Source organism: Haliaeetus albicilla, chromosome Z (assembly GCF_947461875.1).
Source record: "Haliaeetus albicilla chromosome Z, bHalAlb1.1, whole genome shotgun sequence".
NCBI classification, from domain to species: domain Eukaryota; kingdom Metazoa; phylum Chordata; class Aves; order Accipitriformes; family Accipitridae; genus Haliaeetus; species Haliaeetus albicilla.
Window position 1 is genome coordinate 51,957,494 of NC_091516.1, and position 22,570 is coordinate 51,980,063.

General features: G+C 41.2%; 1 protein-coding gene across 2 annotated transcripts; it reads right to left on the minus strand.

Moving 5' to 3' along the window:
• Positions 1–345: 345 nt before the first annotated feature.
• On the minus strand, positions 346–14,292 carry LOX (lysyl oxidase). Of its 2 annotated transcripts, XM_069775786.1 has the most exons (7): positions 12,981–14,288; positions 12,419–12,527; positions 11,012–11,149; positions 8,540–8,696; positions 6,002–6,097; positions 5,745–5,860; positions 346–4,178 (listed from the first exon to the last, which is right to left on the minus strand). In XM_069775786.1, the coding sequence occupies exons 1-7, from the start codon at positions 13,789–13,791 to the stop codon at positions 4,172–4,174; spliced, it is 1,434 nt and encodes a 477-aa protein (XP_069631887.1). In that variant the 5' UTR covers positions 13,792–14,288; the 3' UTR covers positions 346–4,171. The 2 variants fall into 2 exon arrangements, with proteins under 2 accessions (XP_069631887.1, XP_069631888.1); XM_069775787.1 differs by lacking the exon at positions 346–4,178 and having other exon boundaries at positions 5,741–5,860; positions 12,981–14,292.
• Positions 14,293–22,570: the final 8,278 nt, after the last annotated feature.

The window sequence follows — 22,570 nt, forward strand, 5'->3', positions numbered from 1 at the left end:
TTTTTCCATGAAAGTAAAGTTTTTGGAGCAGAAATTCTGAAAGTGTTTTCTAAGTTCCTGCTCCTACAGACACAGCCAACATGGTAAGGAAATCTTGTATCCAGATGAATCATACTTCATCCTGTTATGCCTTCACATATTAAGCCTTTGTGTAGTGTAAGAGGTAATTTATCATGCCTTGCAACTTTTTCTTTCTTGTTTCTATCTTGTGACACTTCTTCTGAGACCACGTCAGCATGACACAATCTTCCTCATTTTCATATAGATATAAACAACTTTAATTGAAGCTTTCTCACTGAGAGATGGATCTGGCCTGTGCATTAAGTATGATACTTCAACAAGTAGAACGCTTGAAACATTTTATTCAAGTCATTTTCACATAAACTTGCAACCATAATACGGGCATGTAACACAAGAATATGAAAGTGCAATGAAGAATACAAAGCTAGTGCCTGAATATTATAAATTAGAGCTCTTCAGATAAAGATGCAAAGTTATTGAAATTAAGACTCTTGGAAGAAAAGTGAAGGAAATAATGAAAAACCTTCAAAAAAGATGCAAAAACAAGTGGCATTTCACTGTATCTGTAGCATTTAGTTGCATAATAAAAACCTCCCAATAACATACTCTTTGGTTTTAATTCAAGTTAAAATCTTTCAGCACCTTTTAGGATTTGGAGAAAATGAAATGCCTTATCGGCATAAATGTGAGACACAGGATAAACCACCTTTCAATGTCTCATTTATGAAATTCACCCTGCTGGTTTTGAATGAGTACACTGCAAACAATGCATGAATGACTATAGGAAGGTACATTTGGTGTTTGCACTCATTCGACACGGCATAGTAAACTTTGGAGCAGAGAGAAAACGAGTAGACTTTTACTAACACAAAAACATCATCTACACAGTATGTTGGTTCCATTGGTGACCAAGCTGTCATTTTTGTTACACTTTCATCTAGAAATATGCAAATATCAAATGTATTTCAGGATTAAAAAAAATACGTAACAAACCCCTTCTGTAATGAGCCTGACATACAGTATGTTCCTTATGTGCAATTTTTATCTAAAGATCTGAAATGTGGGACGTACTTGCTTCACACACATTTTTACGATTTGGCTTTTCAAAGGAAATTTGAGACTGCAAGACAGCAAATTTGTACTAGAATTCTCACAAAATTCTAATCTGATTTTGCTCCTGCTGAGACAAATGGCAAGATGCCTTTCAAAGATGATGGGAGTAAGCCCAATGTCTGGTAAAAAGGATTCCAAAATATAATTTCCTGTATAAAACAAGCTTTTATCAAAACAGTTTTTATAAATGTTTTTCAACAAAAATGCACGTAATCCCATAAATATATTCCAGTATGAAAAAAGTAAGTTAAGGGGTCCGGGTCAAAACTGCAGAGCCAAGATACTGAAAATACTGGTTGGCACTCCCCTATTTAGAACTACTTCTACACATGCTATATAATAAACTCTTCTACTGCGTTGTGACTTACTATAGTTAAACAGGGGAAGTTAAAGTCACATTCCTTCATTTTTTTTAATCCTAAAATCCCTTGTTTTTCTAAATAGACTGTTCATGTTATCTTAGGCAATTTTTGTGCTATTGTACATCACTGTCATGTTGCTTAACACACATTTCAAAACAAATACAATATTTTGCTACGGAAAAAAAAGCTACATTTTTGTAGCTAAAATATCCCCAATATTCAAAGTTATGGCGTTCAACACCTTTCCGAACCAGGCCATTCCCGCTGAAAGGACCAAGTCCAGTATTAACAACTTGCTCCACCTACACAGATGCTCAAGGTCCCCTGGCTCCTTGCTGACTTCAGTGGGGTTCTGCAAGTAGTTTGGGTATAGACATGTGAGCAGGTTACTGCCTCGTAAGCCGAGGGATAAACTCAATTTCTGTTGCTGCTCTGTGTCCAGTTAGTCCTCTCTTATCCCACATTCAGCATCAGGCACAATGAGGTACGAGCACACAACCTCTTACCAGGAAGCAGCCCGTGCCCACAGCCTAGCTTCCATTACAGTAGCTTTTGTGTCCATTGCCCAAGCTGCTATCAGGACTTTCACCCCAATTTTGACCTAAGTCTATAGAAAGGTGAATGCACTTGCATCCCTTAACACCTCTTAATCTTAAAAACTCTTTGGGCTGAGACTTCAGAAGCCTAGACTTTAAACAGACCCTCATTTTTGCAGACATATGTAATAAATGGCTTTCTAATAAATCTAGTTTCCAAATTTTGCTTCTGTTCATTGCCCATACGGGTGACTGATTGCTAAAATGGATCTCTCAGCAAATAAAAAGGGACCTGCAGGAATAAATGGTATTCATTCTGCACCCGCTCCCAATGTTGGGTAGTAATCACTGGGTTGCTGGTTCTTAGATTCTTTTTAAGTATGCATATTAGTTGTGCAAATTTGTACCCAAGTTATGATTAAGGTGGAAGTACTTTATAATTGTGAAATAAGCTTAAAAATATGTAGTAAAGAACAAGCTGATCCTTAAAGGGTAATAGAATAATTCATAAAAATGCCAAATTAAATCCGTAGGGTTCTATTGCGTAGAATACTTCCAAATACTGCCTGAAGTTTTCTCAATAGTGATAATAAAACCTCTCCATACTCCTCAGATTTTTCGTTTCTTAACTATATTGAATAGCACACATATTTTTCAAATTTTTTAAAAAGATATTGAGCTTTCCATGTTTCATTAGGTGTTTTGAATTTCTGATTAAACTTAACCAATACCAATCAATATTTCTAGGTCCCTTTGTTTTAAATGTAGATCCTTCATTTTACATGATCAGAAATCTTCTGAAAAAAACGCCAGATCCCCTTGTGATATGTTATTTCACAGTTTAAAAACAAAATCACAGCTACTGTAGCTTACAGCAGGGTGCACTGCAAAAGCAAAATAATTTGGGGATGGGAGGAGGAGTGGTGTACCCAGCACCAGTTAAGCAGTTCAGCAAAAACTTTAATTTGGGCTGGAAGTTTTTCCCCTTAACATTGTTGTATTTGGTTCCTGAACAGCCTAAAGTAGGATGTTAAATACATTGACTTTTGTTCTCCCTCTATATATAGTATATTTTCAACTTCATTGTTTGAATACTGAGATACACATTTTTAAAGTCAAATACAGTACTTAAAGGGGAAGCAGGTAGTAGGCTTTTTCACAATAAAAATACTTTGTTAGAGATTCTGACCTACTTCTGTTTGTGGTGCCACCTGAGTTAATTGCCTGTATTATTTTGATGGTTAACCTCTTCAAGTTGGATGTTTTTCACAGATGACTACATCAGGACTCTTCATCATCTCAAGAGCCCTTTTCTTGACAGGTATTTATTTTTATCCACATTAAGTTTGCAGAAGTCTTTTAAAAGCCCCACCTTGAAAAACCTCTTGAACATAGAAAGGTGGATAAGTTCTTTAATTCATTTCCACAGATTAAAGGTTTCTTTCAAAACCCCATCTGTTTTTTACTTAAGAAAATGGAAAAACTTCTAATGTATTAAAAATGTAAACATAACTTTTCTTGCAGGGGTATAACTGATATATATATATATATATGTATTTCTCTGCTATATGTTAATATTCCTTGAAAACTGAACATACTTTTCTCATTCATGTCAACGTGTCCTAGCAAGTTTTATTTTAATGGTACTGTAGCATTACTTTTAAGCTATTTTTCATTCTGGTATTTTTGGAGATAGCTGGCATTAGTACTTTCTATTGCATTTTATTTAATTCATTTTACATAAATTTTTGCTACCTTTTAAAATATGTTCAACTCATTCACCACTAATATTCCCACTGAAGTCTATTATCACCTACACTCCAAATTTTCAGGAGTTAAGAAACGCTTATGTTTTCATGAATGAGTTAGTTTTTCAAAAATTAAAGTATCTGTGCATGAGTCACCAGTTCCACACATTTCAATAGTAACAAAAGTAATGCCAATTTAAATGCTTAAAATCCAGTTACAGATTTGGTTTAGAAGCAGCTGAAGTGCTTCAAAATCACATAAGGTGTGTGGGTGTATGTGTGTATGTTCTGTAGTTTTGTTTCTATAGTGTTTACATCCTATTGAAGTTTATATAATGATACTTCAGTTCAAAACATTTGGCACCATCTCATCCATTTTCTTGCATCTTTCTCAGTATCTGTCGAAAGAAAAAATACACGTTATGCAGATGACCAAGCAGATACAAGAAGAGTATCTGCTAAATACCCTTTTGTCAGCTTGAAGGCGCAGGTCAACAAACAATAACAGCAATTTTGTTTCCTCGCCCTGCATGAATATATTTACTTGATAACATTTACAGAGATAAGATGTGGGGAGACCAGAAGTTAAAGGCATGAAGCATCGATTTCCCTTCTACATGGATCTGAGCAGAAACAGTGTTCCTAGAAGTACCAATTAGTCCTGTTACAGAGAAATGCTTTAAAAGCTCCTGCCACAGCTCCACCAAAAATAATCACTCATGACCCACAGGACACCTGTTCTTTTTTCCCTCAGTTTTCTCCAAGTCTGACCACCACACAGCAAGAACAAAGAGGATTTGCTGAAGCCATTTAACTTGTCACGTTTATGACCCAAAGTGTGATTATAAATGCAGATCTCCACAATGGTGTGAAAAAATATTTCTTATTTTAGCCTCATTTAACTAGTGGTTTCCTAATGTGAAGTAAGGAATGAATATTTTAAAGGCTAATTAAGCAATAATCACATTAATTCGGTATGTTTGTTACACTGATGCTGTTATAGCACACTGTACTCGTCACTTATTTTACTTTTTCATTTACTGCTCTGGAATTTATCTCACATGAATCTCTATACAATGTTAATACTCATTCCTTATGCAATACAATGAAACCACTTGATAAGTATTTTGTATGAGCAACTAACATATCCTGAGAACTGCTTACCTCTGTGTTACAGAAGACTGACTGCTTTGTGTGTGTGTCTTTCATAGATACTAAGGTACAGTAGATCTACCATAAGAATATTAATTAAATGAATTTGCCTTTTTGGAGGAAAGAAAAAAGACATAATTGTAGCATTGTTTAAACTTCTAAAGAACTAAACTGTAAATGGAGTGTGTCTGGAAGAACTGTTTCAGGGAGGATGGCTGCAGTGTCAGCAGCACCAAAGTGACATACATGTGTGAGATTTTGCAGAATGTCTTAAGAGCTCTGTAACTGTTCAACAGTTTTGTGTGGATGCTATAAATAGGTATTGAATGAGCACAGAAAGGTTTTAGTGCAAATACAAAGAAGGTGTGAGCCAGAGGTAGTTATCTAGCAGCCCAGACAGTAGCAGCAATTTTGAAAGTGCTATATATCCTGATGGCACGATTGCAAGAGCAAAATTCTCACTTCTGATTGTTTTTCAAGACTAAATAATTTTTAAAAATCAGTGCTAGCCTTATGGAAATAGTTTAATTATCAGAGGTTAGGATTTGAAAGCTATGCAGTTATCAACAGCGAAGCAACTGTTCCCATGATTCCTGCCAAACAAGACCTTTGAAAAGTACCATCTGAATTTTGAATTAACAAACTAGATCCTGAAACCCAAGAAACAACATACTGAAGAAATTGTTTTCACTAGAGTTAATGGTGGGAGTTATTTTTTCAGTATAAAGTAAATCTCTAAGCTTCATAAATCTGTTTGTCAACTTTAATGCTATGAATATGAAACAGTTGCAAAGACAAACGAATGTACTTACGGTGAAATTGTACAGCCAGAGGCATATGCATGGTGGCCTGTATAGCGTATATCGCAGCGTACTATATTGTTGGAGTAATCAGATTCAGGCACCAAATAGCTGGGGTTTACACTCACCTTAAGGGGAGAAAGCACAGTGTTGTCTACTTCTAGGTTTGAGTTGATAACTTACATTCAAAAGCACATATACATATGATTTGCTTCTTTAAAAAGACAACAAAAACAAACCCCAAACCTCCCCACTCCCAATACCCTTACCTTCAGAATGTAATTTCCAGGTTTTACATCTGTAATATCAATCCATTGGCAATCTATATCAGCATTGTAAGTGTCGTAGCAGCCAGGGCTCAGTCCCTTAAAAAATGAAGTTAAGACGGATGTCAAAAAATCACTGGGAATACTAACATTCTAGACATTAGGGACACTCAGACTGAAGTTTGTTTAACCATCACATTTCACTAAGAAAATTACCTCAGGATATGAGGCTTAATTTTTGTGGGCATTTTATTTGAATATCTAAACTAGAACACGTAAGTCAAACATACCACATTTATAGACAACATGGTACTACTACTGCATAAGAAACACCTACACTATTGGTAGTTGTTCATCTTTGCGATATCTGTATTTTATTATCACTTGTTACAGTAGTCCTTTTATGTAAATATTGTTGATGCTGTTACTCACTATTCTTTACAAAAGGTGAGAATAAAATCAAAACTGACCAAAGACTGGACCTAAATATCTGTAAATGTCAAGTGAATAGCTTGAGGTCCTTGAGTACAAACTTGATCACTGTGTTGGAACCTGTCTCTACCCTTAGGAATGATGCAACTTTTTTGCTATAGATGTACTCTGCCAAAGCGCCATCTTTGAATAGCAGAGTCTAAGGCCATTTTCACATTGTGTTTTGCGTGGAAATGGCGTCTCTTCAGGCAAATAGTGATGCAAGGATCTGAGAGAACTGAAAATGCAGCCTTTCTTCCAGATGATTTTTTTCTGAAAACTTCCTTGCTGTTAGGAACATTAGTAAGAATCTCCATATATGAATGTATCAGTGGTTCAAATCTGGTGTCTTTAACCGTGGCCGATACAGATTGCTCTCGGCAAAGCTGATGTGCTCCAGCAATACATGGGATGCACAAAACCCAAGTCCTGCAGGAATTCCCTCTTGACCCAGCTGGTGATCAGCTCAGACTCTCGCATGTGTGTGCCAAGTCTGAGGCTGGAGGAAAGTTTTACAGTTCAATTACAAACCCCTGAAATATGGGCTTCCAGTGGAAATGCTGACACAGCCATGATTCTAGTGACACAAATACTCCAGCTGTAAAATATGCATGTTGCTTAGTTTGATGTCATAGTCTACAGCAGGAGAAAAGGTATTTATAAAACCTCTTCAAAGCCTCTACGTATTGCAGATCATTCATTATATTTAAGATTCAAATGTGGACACGTCAGCCAGTGAAGCATAGCTGTCATTTCTCTGTGATAAAATAACTACCTCCTAGATTAAAAACTGCAGAATAAGGGATACAAGTTTATGTATAAATATGGCCACATTGAGTTAAACCACACATCCATCAAGCTCAGTGTCATGTCTCTGACAGTGGTCAGCAGCAGATGCTTGAGGAGAAAAGAACATAAAAAATGGGATGCGTAGTGTCCTTTACCCAAGGAAATTCCTTCCACCGGGCATTTAACTGTATTTAAGACAGGAGGTACCATCAGATTTTTGTGTTTAATAGCCTCCATTACTTTGTCTAAATTTTTTTTTGAACCCGTGTAGATATTTTTGATCTCTGCAACATCCTATGGCAAGGAATTTAATACTTTATTTGTATGTCAAAAGAGCACTCCTCTGTTTTAAGGCTGTTGTCTGACAGTTGTTTTGGATCTCCTTAAATTCTTGTACTGTGAGAAACGGTCAATATCAACAATTTCCTCTTTCCATCCAGCACCACTCAAGATTTGGTATTATTTCTGGTTTTCCAAATGGAATAGTCTATGAAATCTCTTAGCATGGTAGCCATACTACACTGCTGATCATCCTTGTTCTCCTGGGGTTGGTGGGTTTGGTTTTTTAAGCTTTTCTGTAGCAGTTTTGAGAGGTGGTGTCCGGAACTCCATGCAATATTCAAGGTAGGAGTCTATCATGGATTTGTGTAATACCATAATGGTACATTCCATTTTTTATCTATTCCCTTAATAAGCCCTAACACCTTGCTTTACATTTGTATATGACCCATCATAATGTTCACATGGCTGCCACTCTCTTTTAACAGCCTTCGATACACATATAAAACCATGCTGTAAGTTTTCAGTGCTGGACTGCCAGCTGGTAGCTATAGATATTAAGGGAATTGTGCAACTTGCAGCTTCATGCTCTGCAAGGGAGAAAATATTAGCTATGAACTCTGGGACCAGCCAAGGACATCACCAAGCAGTCTGTGGGGGATGGACACTGGAAACGACTTCTTTACTGACTCTGTCTTGAGTTCCCTTTAGCTCGCTTGACCAGTTCTATAACCACAAGAACTTGTGGTGCATTTTAATATAGTTCAGTTGCCAGTGATGCTAGGCTAATGTCGGTCCCTGCATTTTAATGAGACACCCACATTTAGCAGCAACTCGGTAAATGACAAGTTTCCAAGTTGCTATCCTGGCCTCTATGATGGAGAATTTCAGAGCTAGTTAGGGCATCAGATAATTTAGGGCATCAAATGATTGGTAGAAAAAATATCCAAAGATAAATTAGTGGGGGAAAAGAAACTTGGATGTCTCTGAACCAACTCTTACCTGCGTATGCGCTGTACACGCGTACCGTCTATAATATCCATAATCACAGGAGGTATCTTCAAGACAGAAACTTGCTTTGTGTCCTTCAGCAACTTTTCTGTGTGAGCTTGCATCCAACAAGTCATAGTGGCTGAATTCATCCATGCTGTGATAATGTCTGTTAAACCACAGATACATTATTAAAGATGGCTCAGATCTTGTCAGTAACATTTTAATCTATTCCTGTTCTGTTAGAGCTGGCCAAATTTTATTTATTACACAGAACCTGAATGTTAGTATGCTTTCCTATTATTTACCATTCAATTAAGTTTTATTTTCATTATTCTAATTTTCAATGACTATAAAAATGCCATCTTCTATAAAAATGCCATCTTCTATAAATAAATAATAGATTTTCATTTATTACAGGAAATACTCCATAGCAGCACTGTTTTCTCCAAAATTTTCTGGTTTAGCTCTTTTCCAATAACAATAGCAAGTATTAAGTAGTTCATATTTGAATTGTACATTTATAACTGCCTTAAGCCAGAGTTTCACTAGGAATGCTTACCTTACATACTATAAATTCCAGGGAAGTTTGCTACTTGCTAGCAAAACCCCAACAATTTATTTTCACATTTCCATGGCCCTCAATCAATGTAACACATACATAACATGAGTGAAAACAAAATCTGCATAGAGAAATCAGCTTCTGTGTACTGGCAATGCAAATCTCTTCCAATGTCAGTGATTTCTGTAATCTATACTTACTGTTGTCTCTATTTCAAAAGTGTGTATGCTTTTGATCTAGGCACAGTGATGCATTTTGCTTGCTCTCACACAAAGTGAGCTCTAGCTCTTGCTGTGGACTTGAACACCTATTATTCTTGTAATTTCACTTCTTCTAAACGCGTGGAAAACTAAACTTGTACTATCTACCTGCACTTTGTCTGTGCAGCATTTGGCTGATGTTACTTATGAATGTTTTCACCTTGAGAGGTATATGAAAAAGATACAATTAAACAGACTTCAAACCTATTGTTAAAATGAAGACAAGCACACGAGTCTCACAAGCATGCATGACAAGCACAAAACCGGTCCACAGATGATGATGACTAACACTGAAGTCTGATGGCTAGCCAAACTAATTGGCAGTTATACTTCATTTCCAAATGAGCTTGTTTCACTGTCATGGAAATGATCACGAGAAATGCATTTTTTTTGTACGCAATGTATTTTCTGTCCAAGAACTGAATCAACATCAGAGACACTTTGCATCTGGATAGTGATAGCTAGGCTATCGTGGCAGAGTAAGAAACTGCTTTTCTACAAATGGAAGATTTCAACTGCTCTCTACCCATTTCATCCATTTATCAACTTTGTAAGCACCAGGGTTAGGGTTTTCTGTTGATGGTGGTTTTTTTCAGGGGTAGCAGTTAACTAAAGCATTTATGGAGGCTTTTTTTGTTTGGTTTGATTTATTTTTAGCTTTTTGATCCTTACAAGTTTTATAAACCTGTAATTCCAGTCTTTTTTTGAAAGAATTTGTTCTAATGATACTGATTTTTCATTCAAAGCTTAAAGTCTCTGCCGCTAGAGAGAAATACTCCATTGACTCCAGGGGCCTTTAGGTCAAGCCCACAGTACATATTTTTTTTTTAATAGAATAATATTAAGTTATTCACTTACATACCTTACTTCCATCTTACTTAAAATACAATTCTGCTATTATGGGTAAGCTTTCTAGCATTTTACAATTGGTCCTGCTATGAAACAGTGAAAATTGGAACAAACCTGCAAAGTGTTGCATGTGAATTTTCTGAAAGTGTGCCAGTTCACAGTGTTACCTGCTCCCAGAGTGTTGAAAATGTTCTACTACATTTGCCTGCCATGTTTCCAGCAGTTTTGCTATTTCTAGAGCAATACTGCTATGTGAAAGTATCATGATATGATAAGGATATTGATAATGGGATAAGTCAGGTCACTACCTTCTCTTTTCCGTATTGACCAAACCATTCCTTGTCAAGAACTAACCCATGAAATTGAGCTCAAGAAGTATGAGTCAATGTTTACAATGATGTATTATAGGGAACATGCTAGTAAATGTAGATTTTAGGGTTTCCACAGTTATTTTTACATAATTGGGACTTTTATTTACTGGTTCCACCTAAATGTAACTGGACTATAACCTATGTAAAATATACTTAAAGGGAGAAGGTGCCACTGCCAAAACTGATTTGAGACTTGTATTTATAATCAATTTATACTTGTAAGAGTTTTATACTTATAGATAAGCTTCATATCCATTTTGGTTTCATGTGGCTATATAAAGAGTAATCACCACCACCATAAAATTAATCAGACAGTAAAAGGCTAAAGTTTCCCCACGGCTTCTCCCCGCTTCACTGCAGTTTTAGAAAATGTCACCTTGTAAGTGACAATTTGTTAGTGAAAAAGATAATTAGAAGGTACCATACTGAGCACTTCACTCACTGGTGACAGCTGTGCCACTCCCATGAGTAACGGGGTCTGCTGGGCAGAAAATCTGACGTGCCTTGATTTTTCACTCTTTGGGGGAATCTCAGGAGCACCCGATTGTCATAGTCTCTAACATCTGCTCGATAAGCTGAACTGCAATAATGCAAAAAAGAGCCATAAGTATATGCAAGAAACACTTTAAAAAACACTTTATGTTGTCTCAGAAGTAACTGACAGCACAGATCTTTTCAGCCCCCTTAAAGCTCGTGCAGTGGAGACGCACAAGAATTCCACATGGTGTGCTCAGAAGTGCCTGGTGTCAGACCAAGACCTGAGTAAGATTCAGATCTGCTTCTAATAATATAAACAGGAGTTTGACCACCAACTCTGTGCCTCCGTCTCTGAAGCAGATCACCACTTAGCTGTAAAATTACTCTGGTACCAAAAATACAATTTTGTTAGTTGCTGTTAACCAAAATAATTCACTGTGTATGTAAGATCACACAATAGATGTTTGTTTCTGTTGTAAAAAAAAAAAAAAAAAAAAGTATGAATCAGGCTATATTTTCCCATTTCACATAGCTATTATCTACAGTCTTTTAAATACTGGAATATTTTAATCAATTGATAGCCAGCAAGAACATTTCAATCAGTCTTCACTGTAAAGTTAGCATAAAAAAATACTGCTTCTTATGCCATGTTTTCTTCCAGCAAGTGAAGAAAGAGCATGACCCTGGAAACAGTCTGACATGAATTAATGATGCTGGTAAATAAATAAATCTGTTTTGTATGATAAGGTATCAAACGAGTTAAAATGGTTAAAAACAGCCACGTTGATTTCTTTCCAAACAAAACAGGAAAAATCCCTCTTTGCCAACTGGACAGGACCTAACTCATAGCAAAGCTGTTATTTCAACCCATTAAAAGACTTTGAAACACTTTTCGGGGAGATTTTAGCCTTAAGAGACATTACAAGGCACAGGCCCAGAAACAATTAGCATGTTGTAATTTTAATAGTAACTTGTGCTGGTTAAGAATAGGTGGGTTTTTTTTAAATGGAGTAGAGTATGATCTGGTTGGATTAGAGGAGCTAGATGGAAATCACCGGATTCAAGTGGGTTTTTTAGGTGCCTCCATTTTGCAAAATTCAGATATGTTCAAATGAGCCTGACAACAGAAATGTGCAATACAACTTTTCACAAAATGTAGGTTCTTCAAAGCATCTGTCGTTTGTCTCTCTAATATGTTGGTATTGTTCTCTTACGAGCGCACCCTACCATCTGCCACCAGCTTAGAAGAAGGTTACTAAATTTCCTCGGGCTCTCCACCCTCACTTTTCTCCACTCTTCCTCAGGTACTCTGCGGTGGGCGCAGGAGCACAAGAACCCACAGCGAACGGGCAGAAGCCGGGGCGATGCCTACCTCGCCAGGCAGTTCTCTTCGGCAGCACATCTCAAGTTATACATGGACATCCTCTGGACGTATGTGGACGCCTGGATGTAATAGGGATCCGGGACTAAGTCAGGGAGACCTGCAGTTCATCAAACCAACCACGTAAGAGCAAGATCAACCCAGGACACGTCTGCAAGTACTTGGCTTCCATCCCGGTCGCTAGGAGCCGCCGTTCTGCTACGGACCCCCGCCCCCCGTTAAGCTCGCTCTCCCCTTTTCGCTCGGGCCCGTCGGCTTTTCTCCAAGACCGCATCACGAGCACGACGCTCGGACACCCGCCGCGGGCTTCCCTCCCGCCGTGCCCCCGCAGCTCCTTCGCCCCCCCCCCCCCGCAGCGACTGCCGCCCGCCGGGAGCCGTGCAAACGCCGGCCCGGCCCGGCTTTGCCCCGAGCGAGGGGCGGGCAGGGCCGCCGACCCCCGCACCGCATCTCCTCGCGGCGCGCCGCGCGGGCACCGGCGTGCGCGGGAGCGAGCGGGGCGGCGCGGCGCGGCGCGGCGGGGGGGGGCGGGCCGGGATCGGGGGGCTCTTACCGTACTGGAAGTAGCCGGTGCCGTAGCCGGGCCTGTACCTGCTGCCCTGGCGGGGCCTCTCGTAGGTGTCGTAGTAGTTGTAATAGGGGTTATCGTCCGTGTACTTGTAGGGGTTGTAGGGGTCGTCTCCTACCATGACATCGTCCCGCCCGGGTCTGAAGCTGCTGAGGGGCGGCAGGCCGCCGGCTCCGGTGCTGCTCCGGTTGCCGTCGGTGCCGGTGCCGCCGGCGGGGCTGGTGGGTCGCGACGCCCCCGAGGAGGCGCTCCCGGCCGCCCCGGCGGCCGCGGGGGTGGCGGCCCCCCGGCCCCGCTCCCCGGCGGCCCCGCCACCCCCGGCGGGAGCCTGGTAGCCGGCCTGGAACCAGTGCCGTGCGCCGGAGCCCCCCCGGCTGCCGCCGGCGGGCTGGGGCTGCGCAGCGGCGGCGGGCTGGGGCTGGGGCTGCGCGGCGGCGGCTCCGGCTCCGGCCCCGGCCCCGGCCCCGGCTCCGGCCCCGGCCCCGGCCCCGGCTCGGGCGGCGGCGGCTCTCCGCGGCAGCGTGCCGTTGTTCCGCAGCAGCAGGATGGGGCTGCCCGCCGCCTCCGCCGCCTGCCTGCGCCGGGGGGGCTGGTACTGGGAGCCGAGGCTGAGCAGGCTGTACACCTGCCCGTTGTTCTCCCACTGGATCCGCTGCCTCCAGGCGGCTGGGGGCGGCGGGGGGTCGCGGCGCAGCGGCGGCGGCGGCGGCTGCTGGCAGCCGGCGGGCCACAGGCAGCTCCAGTAGATGCACGCGTGGAGCTGGGCGAGCAGGAGCCCCGGCGGCGCGAAATGCATCTTCTCCTCTTGCCTGGGTGCCGACGGGGCAGAGAAACGGGCGAAACCGGGGGGCGAGCGGAGAGCGAGGGGCGCCTTCCTGCCCGGGATGGGGCGGGGGGTGGAGGGGCGGGGAGGTGCGGGGGGGTGCGGGCTGCGCCTCTGGAAGGGTTAGGCGGGCGGCGGGGTCTCAGGCGCGGCGGCACCCGGGCGGTGCCATCGGGCAGGTCGGGCCGTCGGGAAGGAAACCCGGCCCGGGGGAGGCGGCGGGAGCGGCTTTTCTTCTCCCCGGTATTTATAGGCGAGGGGATGCGAATGGGAGCCGGAGCAAACAATCAGCCTCTCATCGTCCTCCGGCCCGCGCTGGTGTCTGGAGCGAGGGAAGGAGGAGGAGGAGGAGGAGAGACCAGGGACTTTAAACTTGCTGGCACGCTCGCAAAGTTACACAAGCCCCGCTGGCTGGGCTGGCTGCGCCCCCGCCATTTGTTCACGTAATGCGGCTGGAAACGTGCGGCCCTGACAGTTCCCCCACGGCCGCCCCCCGCCCGCCGCCGCCGCCGCCGCCCGCCCTGCGCGGGGGCGGCCGGGGGGGCGGAGGGGGGACGGGGAGGCGAGGGCCGGCGTGGCGGCGGGGGCTGCTCATCCTCCCTCCCTGCCTGCCTGCCCCCCCCGCGCCCCGAGCCGCGCCGAGCCGAGCCTGCGGCGGGCGGGCGGCCGGGCGGGCGCGCTCAGACACACGTAGGCTGCCAGAGTATGCCGTGGGGCAGTGCCAAAGTATGCAAAGGAAAAATGCTATTAGCTCATCAGCGCTGGAGAGACTAGAAACGGGGCGGCGGGGAGGGGGAAGGGGCCGCTAGCGAGAGAGGAAACATGTTTCTGGAAAATGTGCTGGCCGGCACATCTCCCGGGCTGGAGCAGCTGCTGGGGACCTTCGTCTCAGCGCTGAGTAACAGTCGGATCCCCTTAATGACCTCTTAATTAGGAGAAAACCTCCATCAAATAAACTCTCGACTATTGACTTTTGGGTTTTCTGCCTATGAGTCACACGAGAAAAATACACTGGCGGTGCTCCTCCCGGAGTAAGTTTTCATTGAAAAGTGAAATTTCACATGGGAGAGGCTTAGCCCCGTCACCAGAACAAATAAACCTGGCTCGGGCAGCGTCTCCCCAAAACCGTGCTGGAGAAGAGGAGCAGGCCGTGGCCCGAAACCCTCTCCCTCCCTTCCTGCTTTTACAAGAGTTCATCAACGCTGTGTTTTGATAAGTCCAATCACCCAGCCAGGGAAAGGAATTGAGGTCCGTGGATTTCAGCCAAAACTCCTTTTGGGTGTATTTTTCCAAGGGCTGTTTGCTTATGAATCCTTGCAAAGGAATGGAGGAGAATACACAGCAGTTCTCCTTCACCAAAAGTTTGCTGGTGAGGATATTTCCTAAGTGATTCCCGTCAAAGACAATCAGCCCAGGCTGCAAGTTTTTACCCTACTGAGCTAGATGCAAGACACCTTCCTGCCGCTGCTGGCTTCCCCAGGTCAGGTTCACAGTCCACATGCTACTGGCTGGGCAGATATTTGCCACTGTACTTTGATGTTCTTGATACAGTTCTCCTGTCATTTTTTTCTGTTGTAGTTTATTTTAATTGCATATTACTTCTAATGGTTCACACTTCATAACCAAAGTCCTGCAAAACGTGGTCCTGCAAAACGTGGTCCTGCATTGTGGCTGTGGTGGATTGTGAATGCTGATTTACACTGCTATCCCATTAGTAGTAGTAGTACTTAGCTTTAAAGTAGCTCTTTGTAGCCCCTGAAATCAGCAGTGCCATCCTGGGCATCGAAGTTAGCCCTGCGACAGGTGGGTCAGAAGCTGTGACCAGTGCTTGGTACCCACCACTTGCCACACCAGGCTTGCCTGCTCTGCTCTTGATCTCGGGAGACCTGTACTGCAGGCAAGTGTGCAGCCTAGTGGACTTACTTAAGCACTGTTCACTTCCCTGCAGTCACCCAAACAACCTACAGGGTTAAAATCACCGGAAAATCAGCAGTTGACTGTAAAAATTCCCAGTCTGGAGAACACCGAGGAGCGCAGGGCGGGTATGCATCAAAGAGAGCAAAGTCTTCTTACTGGGGAATACCCCCCATAGCAAAGTGGGTGTTTGTTACCACTGCTAGCCAGCACCAGGCTGGTGGGGACCATCCACTGGACTGGGCCCCAAACCAGAACCAGTAACTCGTCTCTTCCCACAAGCAGGTTGTGCCTGATGCTCTAGTTAGTACTAGCCTGGGCAGCCTGCTACAGAGGTGGTTGGGTTTGGGTTCTCTTATTCATCATATCTGCGGGCTGCTCATCCTCTCTGATCTTTCTTATTGTGGCTTTGAAAATATTATTCTCCATTTACGGGTTTGCCCAGAACAATCAGTGACTAAGACTGAGTAAAATGGAAAGGTTGAAGATAGGAAAAATACAACACTGAAGGAATGAGGTTTCTGTCTTTCTAATCTTCCTCTAAATCTTACTAGTGTTACAAACAGCAGGTTGTTGCCCAATGTGTGATATTAGACAATGTTTCCACACAGTGGGATTCTAGCCATATTTTTTTTTCCTTATTAAGTAACTATTTTTCATGAAACTGGAGAAAGCATAGCTGAGGCTAGTCCTGCCCATTTATCAGCCATTCACGTTGTTTGGAACTTTTTCCATAGCACTAATTTAATTTTCCAAAGCACTAATATAGGTTTCATAAAGCGTGAAAAGCACTATCAGCATCCCTAGAGAGTTGCATCCTTCACTTATCATTAGGTGCCTATGTCCATTCAAATACTGTCCTCTCCTCACAGGTTACCTAATTATACCTAGCTTTTATACCTTGGGTCTCTCTAAACCATTAAAAAGCCCACCAGTATATGTGACGAGAACTATGGATGTGAAATTCTCTCCAATACCTTAAAAGCCTGGTAAGCAAGCCAGGTACTGTGATTGCATTAAAAGTGCCCTAAAAACTCCTGAGTACTCTGGTATTAAGCTTTCTCATGAGGTTAATACAGCTTCTTTGTAAAGCCCAGTTCTCATACTGGATCGCAGTTAATTTAGTTACTTAAGCATTTGCCTACATCTTTCATTTTTGGATGAAATGACTGGTATGTCTGGGTACTTGTTGCACTGGCGATTTTGATTTCCGCCACCTACAGAAATAAATCCAGTCTATATCAACTGAGAAATTAAAATTCCCCTCACCAGACAATGACACTAATTGAAGCAGGTATCAGTAAGTAATCACAATAATCACAAACAAACTGAGATCAGGAGGTATTTTATATTTACCAATTACCAATTAATTGGTAGATTGTTGAAGTCCTCATTCAAAGGTTACAAATGGAAAAAATGTCTTCAATGGCATGTGTAGTGTTTGAAGTCCTCCTTATGTGTACACCACTATTAAACAGCAGTTGTGAATCTCAAAAATGGAAAAAGATTAACCTGTTCTTCAAAAAAAACTTTAACAACAAAAAAAAAACCCAGAACCAAAGCTCTTTGAATTTGGCATGTCTTAGTACATGTCCTAAGAGAGACAATTTAAGGTTCTCTAAGCTCACTGTTTTGTGTGTGGATGAAAAAAAGTGTGACAGTATAGAAAAGTGGAAGTTATTTTAAATAACAGACAGTTTACACCAGTCACATTATTTGTTACTTTTAATGTTACTTTTAAAAAAATCATAAATTCTGTTGTTATAGGATGGCTAAAATGTTTTCTTGCTTAGTGTTAAATTAGGATGCTTAGCTAGAGTAACATACGTGAAGCAAGAAATATAAATAATTTTATAAAATCCTAATGTGAAACTAGACAAACTTAATATGTGTTAAGTGTATTTTTTTGAAGCTCGTATTTATTTGTTTGGGATTGAAGGGTTAGATATTGAGGAGTAGCTATGAAAAAGTTGAAGAGTAGTGGCTGGTTTCAGCTTTCTGTATCTGAGAAAAATTTAGTTTAATCATCCAAGTTATGCTTCAGTAGACAAAGAACTTACTCTGATTCTTCTGTTTGCATAAACACTGATTTGCAACTAGATCATTCAAATTTCTCTTGTTTTGCATATCTTATAATATTTTTTATAACTTGTAATTTTTTGCATTCAAATATTCAAAATGGGGTGATTTTGTTGCACACTAGAACACTATGGATTTTTCTGAAGCAGGTTTTACAGCAGGTTGAGGTATATTTATTTAAATCTCACTTGTCAATGTATTGGAATAAAAGGTTCCTAATTGTAATGAATTTCCCTTAATAACTGGAATTAAAATGTTAAGATATTCTTTACAGTATGTGAACTTCACTAGAAACTAAGAACAGTCTGTAATGAGTTGTTTGGGTTTTTTAACAAACCAACTTAATTAGAGACCAGGGTTATAGGCTTTTTCTGACATCAGTAGTCTTTGGGGCAGACTGCAATAATTTATTTTCACAAAAGTTAATCCTCTAGTTAAATTTAGCTACCATTTATAGGTCTGATTTTGGAGTCTTTAATCAGGCAGTTTCCTACAACCATAAGTAAAGTGCAAAAGTAAACTTTCAGATTTTTTTCTGCTCTGAATTTATAAAGGAACACAGATTTTTTTTGCTTCAATGAACTTGTAAATTTGTTGAAGAAAGAAAATTGTTAGAATTTTATCAGTAGGTAAACTCCTCAATTCAAAATTATCAGCCAAAATGCCACCTGGCCCCTGTCTACTATTTTGGGTTTATTTATCTGCATTACAAAACTAATTTGTAGTTACTTTGTTTTATACACTGTGGGGAGAGCTACTGAATAGCACGTATCTACTCCCAATGAAGGAAGTTAAGCACACTTGTCCATTTCTGCAGGATCTGACAGCATTATCAAGAAAAGCAGCTACAGGACCTGAGATAGCTGTTCTTTTCTTGCATGAGACCTGAAGACAAAAGCCTTCTGATGTTAGTGGATTTTTTGTCAAATCAGGGTTTGCAATGAGCAGTATTTTTTAAGTTTAGAGTGTTGATGTGTTGGTAAAACCGAATATGAATGGTTTCACAGCATGCAGCTACATGGTTTCTTACTTGAAGCTAGATTTTAAAAGAGCACAGTGAAAATTAAACAAAAAGCCTCTCCCTTCTTGAATTTATAGCATGTTTCATCTCTGAATATTGTTTTCTAACACTTCTATTTGTTTTCTGTTGGTCTCCCAAAGGTTTCTATAACAAGTAAGATTTCTAAAAAAGTGAGATAAATAGACAAATAGGCAGCTACTGCAAATTCAATCAGAGATTTGAAAACCACTGAAGTTATTTCTTTTCTTGTGCGTCAATGTCTGTAATGAAAGCTTCCCTAACTATTGTCTTCGAAGTATTCATTGCAATGGTATACAAAACTTACCATCAGTAATATAACTGGGTGTGTTTTGTTTGATTTCAGTAAGTTGTCTGATGACATGTACAAAGAAATAGAAATCCAAGACACTCACAGTAAAAAGCCCACTATCTGTGCATTAATGCCTGTGATACGTACCAGTTAGCTTCATTTAGCAAGGTTAATAAAATTAAAATTAAAATTAGATTTATACAGTGCATGTGTAAACAGTACATTTTTGTTTAGGGAGTTCAGTCCTGAATTGTCTTCATAAGCAGAGCATATGCTCAAGAACTGCCTACCATCTCAGACACAACTATCTAATTTTATTCAAGTTTTTGAATACTGAGAAGAGGTTATCATGTAAACTTGAAAAACCTAAGTAAATTCAGAAAAAGCAAATGTTTGGCTGAACAGTTCTATACACAGGCATGTCTTTGTTGTGGCAAAGCTCCGTGATGATCCTTCCCTTCTGTGTGTTTTGCACAAAAGCAAAAAAATCCAGCTAGTAAGTCCAAGCTGAGGAAGACTTGAGAAAACAATTAGTTTTGAATTGAGGCATTCACCAGGCTGTTCTGAGATTAAGAATGTTATGTATGAAGGGAGAGGCACGGATAACATTTGAAATCCATCATTTTCCTTTCCTCTCCAGCAGGGGAGAAGTCCTTGTATATCTTTCACAAAGTGGAATACTGTTAAGAGCAGAACAAGTTGGCAGAAATTTTGGAACATGATTTAACTATGCATCTCATCAAAGATAGTTAGACAGTGCAGCAGTGATATCTCTAAAACAAAGCTAACTTTGTAAAAATAGCATAAAGGAGTTCCAGATTCATCATGTCTCGTTCATCATATCTAGGTTGCTTAGTTTACAAGTAGATATAAATCCTAACTTTCCCATATACCTGGATCTGATAGTTCTTTTCCATCTAGCATCTTCATCTTCATAACCATCCCTGAATTTGCATGGCTGTCACAGAGACAGGCAATTCTCTTTGTGAAACTTTAATGTCTGATGTAAAAATACCAAAGAAGAGCCCACTTTCAAATTCCAAGGTGAATTTTCATAATTGACATTGGAAAATAATCCTGTGTTACACTGACAAAGTAGCATACAATGGCTCAATTAAAATAGAAGTCAATAATGCCATTCATAACACAAATGTGAATGCATAAAAGGTGGGACAATGATGAAGGTAATAAAGAACTGGCAGAGGAACTCCTGTATCCCTAAGACTAGGATTTTAATTGCCTGCTACTTTGTTTTCACTGAAGAATATATACACAGTAATCAACAAACAAAAACCCCCACATCTTTGCATTAGAGAGCATGTGTCAGAAGTAAGTATCAAGGCCATTAAAAATACAGTTTGCAGTTTGTATTCAAAAAGAAATGAGGAAAGAATAGAAACAGATGGATGGGCCAACTTCTCCACAATGAGATCTACTTCTAGTAGGACCCAGAAACTTATCTGAGAAAAGGTCTTCTGATAGAGATGCAGGTTCAGACTCATAAGGTACCTTATATTACCCATAGAAAAACAGTACAATTTAGGTATCTATCAGCCCTTAATCCCTCCTAGATGTCTCCAGCAGCATTTTGCTGTATCTGATGTTGTCAAAATGTAAATGTCTGATCAGGGGGCAGGATGTTTCTAAAATAAATACCCTCACATTTGCAACTCAGTCTTGGTTCCTAGCTTGGTATTGGCAAGCAAGTATTTGATATTATTAAGACACATTGGCTCTGTTTTGCTTATCAGTCAGTTATGTGTAGAAAGTTTCATCTGTAAACCCTGAAAAAGGCTTTCTGTGTGGATTATGTAAACAGATGTGGTCCATCCTCCTGAAAGCTATGTCCAAGTCATACAGATGACAGAGAAGTAATTAGATACAGCCAACATGGCTTCACCAATGGGGAAAATCCAAAGAGTTGTAGTCAACACCTCAATGTCCAAATGAAGATCAGTAAAAAGGGTGTCCTTCAAGCATCCATATCGAGACCAGTACTGCTCAATATCTTTATTAATGACACAGACAGTGGGATCAAACCCTCAGAAAGTTCGTGGATGACACCAAGCAGAATGGTGCAGTAGATTTGTTACAGGGAAGGGATGCTATCCAGGGGGACCTTGACCAGGCTTGAGGAATAGGCCCGTGTGAACCTCATGAAGTTCAACAAGTCCCAAGTGCAAGGGTCAGGGCAATCCCCAGCATTAGTACAGACTAAGGGATGAATGGATTTAGAGCAGCCTGCAGAGAAGGACTTGGGTGACAGTGGTAGGTGAAAAATTGGACATGAGCTAGCAACATGTGCTTGCAGCCCAGAAAGCCAACCATATCCTGGGCTGCATCAAAAGAAGGATGGCCAGCAGGTTGAGGGAGGCAATTCTGCCCCTCTACTCTGCTCTCATGAGACCCTACCTAGAGTACTGTGTCCAGCTCTGGGGTCCTCAGTACATGAAAGACATGGACCTGTTGGAGCGGGTCCAGAGGAGGGCCACAAAAATGGTCAGAGGGCTGGGACACCTCTGCTATGAAGAAAGGCTGAGAGAGTTGGGGTTGTTCAGCCTGGAGAAGAGAAGGCTCTGGGGAGACCTTATAGTAGCCTTTCAGTATATAAAGGGGGCTTATAAGAAAGTTGGAGAGAGACTTTTTACCAGGGTCTATAGTGACAGGACAAGGGGCAATGGTTTTAAAGTGAGAGCAGAGATTTTGATTAGATATAAGGAAAAAATTCTTCACTATGAGTGTGGTGAGACACTGGAACAAGTTGCCCTGAGAAGTTGTGTGTGCCCCCTCCCCAGAAGTGTTCAAGGCCAGGTTGGATGGGGCTTTGAGCAACCTGACTTAGTGAAAGATGTCCCTGTCCACATCAGGGAGGTTGGAACTAGGTGATCTTTAAGGTGCCTTCCAACGCAGACCATTCTATGATTCTATGAAAATAGGTATATTTCCAGTCCTGAAACAAATCAGCTTACATACAATAGTGGAGATATGCCAGTTTGCCTAAATTGATGGTCTGGACTGGTGAGCATTTCTTTGCTGCTGAGCATTTCTTTCTCTAAGGCATAATTAAGCATAACTATTCTAAGAAGATTGAAAAAAGTAGTGTCTAATTGAATGAGTCTTTGGAAGAACCAACTTTATTTATTTACCTTCCTTATAAGATGAAGAGAACACTAAACCTATTGAGAAATTTTTTGTTGTTCATATTCTCATCATTTCCAAGTACATGATTTTTGTCCCATTATCATTCCTCTCTACTACTCTCTTGGTTTTTTCCAACTGTTACGCCCTTTCTCAGGCCAGTCTGTAAGCTCTCCAGGGCAGGGACCATGGCTTCATATGTATAGGCTCAGTGACTCTCACAGTAGGGCACTGAGCCTGACTATTACTTTTGGTGACTGCTGCAATATGAAGAGCAGCACTGAATACAG